This window comes from Myxine glutinosa, chromosome 4, assembly GCF_964187855.1.
Source record: "Myxine glutinosa chromosome 4, kmMyxGlut1.1, whole genome shotgun sequence".
NCBI classification, from domain to species: domain Eukaryota; kingdom Metazoa; phylum Chordata; class Myxini; order Myxiniformes; family Myxinidae; genus Myxine; species Myxine glutinosa.
In genome coordinates, this window is record NC_136264.1 from 26,706,063 (window position 1) to 26,714,363 (window position 8,301).

The 8,301-nt window shown below is 39.8% G+C and overlaps 1 protein-coding gene across 3 annotated transcripts in view; it reads right to left on the reverse strand.

Moving 5' to 3' along the window:
- PXYLP1 (2-phosphoxylose phosphatase 1) overlaps positions 1 to 8,084 on the reverse strand; it is a 33,603-nt gene extending 25,519 nt beyond the window's left edge. Inside the window, exon 1 of one of the 3 annotated variants that reach the window (XM_068112058.2) lies at positions 7,806 to 8,084. Coding sequence is in view for 1 of the 3 variants with exons in the window: in XM_068112059.2 (XP_067968160.1) it covers positions 7,806 to 7,833 (28 nt within the window). In the remaining 2 variants the exon portion in view is untranslated. The remainder of the gene's footprint in view (positions 1 to 7,805) is intronic. The other 2 variants (XM_078775538.1, XM_068112059.2) reach the window with 2 other exon arrangements.
- Between the last annotated feature and the right edge of the window lie 217 nt (positions 8,085 to 8,301).

The window sequence follows — 8,301 nt, forward strand, 5'->3', positions numbered from 1 at the left end:
ATGAGATAATAATGGATGAGATAATAATGGATGAGATAATAATGGATGAGATAATAATGGATGAGATAAGAATGGATGAGATAAGAAGGGATGAGATAAGAATGGATGAGATAAGAATGGATGAGATAAGAATTGATGAGATAAGAATGGATAAGATAAGAAGGGATGAGATGAGAAGGGATGAGATAAGAAGGGATGAGAGAAGAAGGGATGAGAGAAGAAGGGATGAGATAAGAAGGGATGAGCGAAGAAGGGATGAAATAAGAATGGATGAGATAAGAAGGGATGAGATAAGAAGGGATGAGATAAGGATGGATGAGATAATAACAATAATAATAATAAAGGAGTCTTAGGAGATATGATAAAGGAGATAATAATAAAGGAGATAAGAAGGGATGAGATAAGAAGGGATTAGATAAGAAGGGATGAGATAAGAAGGGATGAGATAAGAAGGGATGAGATAAGAAGGGATGAGATAAGAAGGGATGAGATAAGAAGGGATGAGATAAGAAGGGATGAAATAAGAATGGATGAGATAAGAAGGGATGAGATAAGAAGGGATGAGATAATAAGGGATGAGATAAGGATGGATGAGATAATAACAATAATAATAATAAAGGAGTCTTAGGAGATATGATAAAGGAGATAATAATAAAGGAGATAAGTAGGGATGAGATAAGAAGGGATGAGAAAAGGATGGATTAGAGAAGAAGGGATAAGATAAGAAGGGATGAGAGAAGAAGGGATGGGATAATAAGGGATGAGATAAGGATGGATGAGAGAAAAAGGGATGAGACAAGAATGGATGAGATAAGGATGGATGAGAGAAGAAGGGATGAGAGAAGAAGGGATGAGAGAAGAAGGGATGAGAGAAGAAGGGATGAGAGAAGAAGGGATGAGAGAAGAATGGATGAGAGAAGAAGGGATGAGAGAAGAAGGGATGAGAGAAGAAGGGATGAGAGAAGAATGGATGAGATAAGAAGGGATGAGCGAAGAAGGGATGAAATAAGAATGGATGAGATAAGAAGGGATGAGATAAGAAGGGATAAGATAAGAAGGGATTAGATAAGAAGGGATGAGATAAGAAGGGATGAGCGAAGAAGGGATGAAATAAGAATGGATGAGATAAGAAGGGATGAGATAAGAAGGGATGAGATAAAAAGGGATGAGATAAGAAGGGATGAGATAAGGATGGATGAGATAATAACAATAATAATAATAAAGGAGTCTTAGGAGATATGATAAAGGAGATAATAATAAAGGAGATAAGAAGGGATGAGATAAGAAGGGATGAGAGAAAAAGGGATGAGACAAGAATGGATGAGAGAAGAAGAGATGGGATAATAAGGGATGAGATAAGGATGGATGAGAGAAAAAGGGATGAGACAAGAATGGATGAGATAAGGATGGATGAGAGAAGAAGGGATGAGAGAAGAAGGGATGAGAGAAGAACGGATGAGAGAAGAAGGGATGAGAGAAGAAGGGATGAGAGAAGAAGGGATGAGAGAAGAAGGGATGAGAGAAGAATGGATGAGATAAGAATGGATGGGATAAGGATGGATGGGATAAGGATGGATGAGATAAGGGATAAGATAAGAAGGGATGAGATAAGGGATGAGATAAGAAGGGATGAGAGAAGAAGGGATGAGAGAAGAATGGATGAGATAAGAATGGATGATATAAGGATGGATGGGATAAGAATGGATGAGATAAGGGATAAGATAAGAAGGGATGAGATAAGGGATGAGATAAGAAGGGATGAGAGAAGAAGGGATGAGAGAAGAATGGATGAGATAAGAATGGATGATATAAGGATGGATGAGAGAAGAATGGATGAGAGAAGAATGGATGAGATAAGAAGGGATGAGAGAAGAAGGGATGATATAAGGGATGAGAGAAGAAGGGATGAGAGAACAAGGGATGAGATAAGGGATGAGAGAAGAAGGGATGAGAGAAGAAGGGATGAGAGAAGAATGGATGAGAGAAGAATGGATGATATAAGGATGGATGAGAGAAGAATGGATGAGAGAAGAATGGATGAGAGAAGAATGCATGAGATAAGAATGGATGATATAAGGATGGATGAGAGAAGAATGGATGAGAGAAGAATGGATGAGATAAGAATGGATGATATAAGGATGGATGAGAGAAGAATGGATGAGAGAAGAATGGATGAGATAAGAATGGATGATATAAGGATGGATGAGAGAAGAATGGATGAGAGAAGAATGGATGAGATAAGAAGGGATGAGAGAAGAAGGGATGAGAGAAGAAGGGATGAGAGAAGAAGGGATGAGAGAAGAATGGATGAGATAAGAATGGATGATATAAGGATGGATGAGAGAAGAATGGATGAGAGAAGAATGGATGAGATAAGAATGGATGAGATAAGAATGGATGAGATAAGAATGGATGATATAAGGATGGATGAAAGAAGAATGGATGAGAGAAGAATGGATGAGATAAGAAGGGATGAGAGAAGAAGGGATGAGAGAAGAAGGGATGAGAGAAGAATGGATGAGAGAAGAATGGATGAGATAAGAATGGATGACATAAGGATGGATGAGAGAAGAACGGATGAGAGAAGAATGGATGAGATAAGGGATGAGAGAAGGAGGGATGAGATAAGGGATGAGAGAAGGAGGGATGAGATAAGGGATGAGAGAAGGAGGGATGATAAGAATAGATGAGATAAGAATGGATGAGATAAAATGGATGAGATAAGAATGGATGAGATAAGAATGGATGAGATAAGAATGGATGAGATAAGAATGGATGAAAGAAGGGATGAGATAAGAATGGATGAGATAAGGATGGATGAGATAAGAAGGGATGAGATAAGAAGGGATGAGAGAAGGGATGAGAGAAGAAGGGATGAGAGAAAAAGGGATGAGATAAGAATGGATGAGAGAAGAAGGGATGAGAGAAAAAGGGATGAGATAAGAATGGATGAGAGAAGAATGGATGAGATAAGAATGGATGAGATAAGGATGGATGAGATAAGAAGGGATGAGATAAGAAGGGATGAGAGAAGGGATGAGAGAAGAAGGGATGAGAGAAAAAGGGATGAGATAAGAATGGATGAGAGAAGAATGGATGAGATAAGAATGGATGAGATAAGAATGGATGAGATAAGGGATAAGATAAGAAGGGATGAGATGAGAGATAAGATAAGAAGGGATGAGATAAGGGATGAGAGAAGGAGGGATGATAAGAATAGATGAGATAAGAATGGATGAGATAAAATGGATGAGATAAGAATGGATGAGATAAGAATGGATGAGATAAGAATGGATGAGATAAGAATGGATGAAAGAAGGGATGAGATGAGAATGGATGAGATAAGGATGGATGAGATAAGAAGGGATGAGATAAGAAGGGATGAGAGAAGGGATGAGAGAAGAAGGGATGAGAGAAAAAGGGATGAGATAAGAATGGATGAGAGAAGGGATGAGAGAAAAAGGGATGAGATAAGAATGGATGAGAGAAGAATGGATGAGATAAGAAGGGATGAGATAAGAAGGGATGAGATAAGAAGGGATGAGAGAAGGGATGAGAGAAGAAGGGATGAGAGAAAAAGGGATGATATAAGAATGGATGAGAAGGGATGAGAGAAAAAGGGATGAGATAAAAATGGATGAGATAAGAATGGATGGGATAAGGGATAAGATAAGAAGGGATGAGATAAGGGATGAGATAAGAAGGGATGAGAGAAGATAGGATGAGAGAAGAAGGGATGAGAGAAGGGATGAGATAAGAATGGATGAGATAAGGATGGATGAGATAAGGATGGATGAGATAAGGATGGATGAGATAAGGATGGATGAGAGAAGAATGGATGAGAAGAATGGATGAGATAAGGGATAAGATAAGAAGGGATGAGATAAGGGATGAGATAAGAAGGGATGAGAGAAGAAGGGATGAGAGAAGAAGGGATGAGAGAAGAAGGGATGAGATAAGGGATGAGATAAGAAGGGATGAGAGAAGAAGGGATGAGAGAAGAAGGGATGAGAGAAGAAGGGATGAGAGAAGAAGGGATGAGAGAAGAAGGGATGAGAGAAGAAGGGATGAGAGAAGAAGGGATGAGAGAAGAAGGGATGAGATAAGAATGGATGAGATAAGAATGGATGAGATAAGAATGGATGAGATAAGAATGGATGGGATAAGGATGGATGAGATAAGGGATAAGATAAGAAGGGATGAGATAAGAAGGGATGAGAAAATAAGGGATGAGAGAAGAATGGATGAGATAAGAATGGATGATATAAGGATGGATGAGAGAAGAATGGATGAGAGAAGAATGGATGAGATAAGAATGGATGATATAAGGATGGATGAGAGAAGAATGGATGAGAGAAGAATGGATGAGATAAGAAGGGATGAGAGAAGAAGGGATGAGATAAGAATGGATGAGATAAGAATGGATGATATAAGGATGGATGAGAGAAGAATGGATGAGAAAAGAATGGATGACATAAGGATGGATGAGAGAAGAATGGATGAGAGAAGAATCGATGAGAGAAGAATGGATGAGATAAGAAGGGATGAGAGAAGAAGGGATGAGAGAAGAAGGGATGAGAGAAGAATGGATGAGATAAGAATGGATGATATAAGAATGGATGAGAGAAGAATGGATGAGAGAAGAATGGATGAGATAAGAGATAAGATAAGAAGGGATGAGATAAGGGATGAGAGAAGGAGGGATGATAAGAATAGATGAGATAAGAATGGATGAGATAAGAATGGATGAGATAAGAATGGATGAGATAAGAATGGATGAAAGAAGGGATGAGATAAGAATGGATGAGATAAGGATGGATGAGATAAAGGATAAGATAAGAAGGGATGAGAGAAGAATGGATGAGATAAGAATGGATGAGAGAAGAATGGATGAGATAAGAAGGGATGAGATAAGAAGGGATGAGAGAAGGGATGAGAGAAGAAGGGATGAGAGAAAAAGGGATGAGAGAAAAAGGGATGAGATAAGAATGGATGAGAGAAGGGATGAGAGAAAAAGGGATGAGATAAAAATGGATGAGATAAGAATGGATGGGATAAGGGATAAGATAAGAAGGGATGAGATAAGGGATGAGATAAGAAGGGATGAGAGAAGATGGGATGAGAGAAGAAGGGATGAGAGAAGAAGGGATGAGATAAGAATGGATGAGTTAAGGATGGATGAGATTTTTTTTTTTTTTTTTTTTTTTTTTTTTTTTTTTTTTTTTTTTTTTTTGTATACAAGATCGAGGCTCGTGAAAGAGCGAACATTAATCACACAGAAAGACAAACAGACACATAAAACAAATAACATCGGGAACGGTAGACAAGATGGGGAGAGAGGGGGAAGGACACAAACACAACATTTGAGAGCAGGGACCGAGAGACATGGAGACATCGAGAGATCTGAGAGAGGGCGAGGGCTTTGGGGGGGGGGGGGCATGGGAAGGGGGCGGTGGGAGAGGTATAAAACATATGGACACTGCCAGGACTTCCAGGAAAGAAGTTGGAATTTCAAACAAGGTGGATCTGGGGTGAATTAGCGGGGGTAGAAAAGATCAAGGTTTTGGATGGGGGAAGATAAGAGATGGTGGTGAACAGCTGTTTTAAAGACCTGGAGGGAGGAGTGGGATTGAAGGGAGTGAGGGAGTTTGTTCCAGAGGCGGGAGAAAAGAGGAATGAAAGAGTGAAGGTGAGCAGAGAGCCGAGATTTCGGCAGTTTAACCATCAGAGGGTTGCTGGCAGATCTTGTGCGACCTGTAGGAATATTTGGGGGACAGAGCACGGAGAGAGCTGGGGGTGCAAGGCCGGAGAGGAGTCGGTAGAAGACAGAAAGACCACCTACCTGCCTGCGGTGAGTGAGTGAAAGGCCCTCAGAGATAGCTTCATCGCGGGAGATTCCAATAATTCTGAGATAAGGATGGATGAGATAAGAATGGATGAGAGAAGAATGGATGAGAGAAGGGATAAGATAAGAAGGGATGAGATAAGGGATGAGATAAGAAGGGATGAGAGAAGAAGGGATGAGAGAAGAAGGGATGAGATAAGGGATGAGATAAGAAGGGATGAGAGAAGAAGGGATGAGAGAAGAAGGGATGAGAGAAGAATGGATGAGATAAGAATGGATGAGATAAGAATGGATGAGATAAGGGATAAGATAAGAAGGGATGAGATAAGGGATGAGATAAGAAGGGATGAGATAAGAATGGATGATATAAGGATGGATGAGAGAAGAATGGATGAGAGAAGAATGGATGAGATAAGAAGGGATGAGAGAAGAAGGGATGATATAAGGGATAAGATAAGAAGGGATGAGATAAGGGATGAGAGAAGAAGGGATGAGAGAAGAATGGATGAGAGAAGAATGGATGAGAGAAGAATGGATGATATAAGGATGGATGAGAGAAGAATGGATGAGAGAAGAATGGATGAGATAAGAATGGATGATATAAGGATGGATGAGAGAAGAATGGATGAGAGAAGAATGGATGAGATAAGAAGGGATGAGAGAAGAAGGGATGAGAGAAGAAGGGATGAGAGAAGAATGGATGAGATAAGAATGGATGATATAAGGATGGATGAGAGAACAATGGATGAGAGAAGAATGGATGAGATAAGGGATAAGATAAGAAGGGATGAGATAAGGGATGAGAGAAGAATGGATGAGATAAGGATGGATGAGAGAAGAATGGATGAGATAAGGGATAAGATAAGAAGGGATGAGATAAGGGATGAGAGAAGAATGGATGAGATAAGGATGGATGAGAGAAGAATGGATGAGATAAGGGATAAGATAAGAAGGGATGAGACAAGGGATGAGAGAAGGAGGGATGATAAGAATGGATGAGATAAGAATGGATGAGATAAGAATGGATGAAAGAAGGGATGAGATAAGGGATAAGATAAGAAGGGATGAGAGAAGAATGGATGAGATAAGAATGGATGAGATAAGGGATGAGATAAGAATGGATGAGATAAGGGATGAGATAAGAATGGATGAGAGAATGGATGAGAGAATGGATGAGATAAGGGATGAGATAAGAATGGATGAGATAAGAAGGGATGAGATAAGAAGGGATGAGATAAGGGATGAGATAAGGGATGAGATAAGGGATGAGATAAGGGATGAGATAAGAAGGGATGAGATAAGGGATGAGATAAGAATGGATGAGAGAATGGATGAGATAAGAATGGATGAGATAAGAAGGGATGAGAGAATGGATGAGATAAGGGATGAGGTAAGAATGGATGAGATAAGGGATGAGAGAATGGATGAGAGAATGGATGAGATAAGAATGGATGAGATAAGGGATGAGAGAATGGATGAGAGAATGGATGAGATAAGGGATGAGATAAGAAGGGATGAGATAAGGGATGAGATAAGAATGGATGAGATAAGAAGGGATGAGAGAATGGATGAGAGAATGGATGAGATAAGAATGGATGAGATAAGAATGGATGAGATAAGAAGGGATGAGAGAATGGATGAGATAAGGGATGAGATAAGAATGGATGAGATAAGGGATGAGATAAGAATGGATGAGAGAATGGATGAGATAAGGGATGAGATAAGAATGGATGAGATAAGAAGGGATGAGATAAGAAGGGATGAGATAAGGGATGAGATAAGAATGGATGAGATAAGGGATGAGATATTGAATGGATGAGATAAGAAGCGATGAGAGACATGAGTGAGTGTTGGACAAAGCGCAGGTGAGGGACAATGGAAACCGGGACAAGATGCAGACAGGGCACCAGCTGTGTGTTTAAAAAAAAAAGGACGACATTTTCCAGCTCGACGCCATCACCTCTTTCTTGTCTTCGTACCGATCTCATCGTCCTCAGCACAGTTATCCTGAGCCTCGGCTCGGCACCTTTCACTTATTTCTATTGCCACGCACAAGAGACGCATCCACAGGCAAAACGCGCACGACAGCAGGGTCTTATTCTTCCGCTTCTTCTTCTTCTTCTTCTTAATCATTCACCTGTCTGACGGCGGATTCATTCAAATTATCAAACCTTCCCTCGCAATGAAGTGAGGTAAAAATTAAAATTCCACCTCAAACAACATAATCGCTTATTTATATTCATTTAATTTTTCACATTAATTGGCAAGTGCTTCATTTTTCATTAATAACACCAGTTGGTGTTGGGTTTATTTATGTTTTAATAAAGGCTATTGCTCTGATCCTCTCACACACATTACTACATTTAAGCCATACATGTTCAAACAGCCTGAGAAGCCAATGAAGCATAGACACTGCCATGCAAAGTGCAAACTCTCTTTTTATACGTAATATTTCT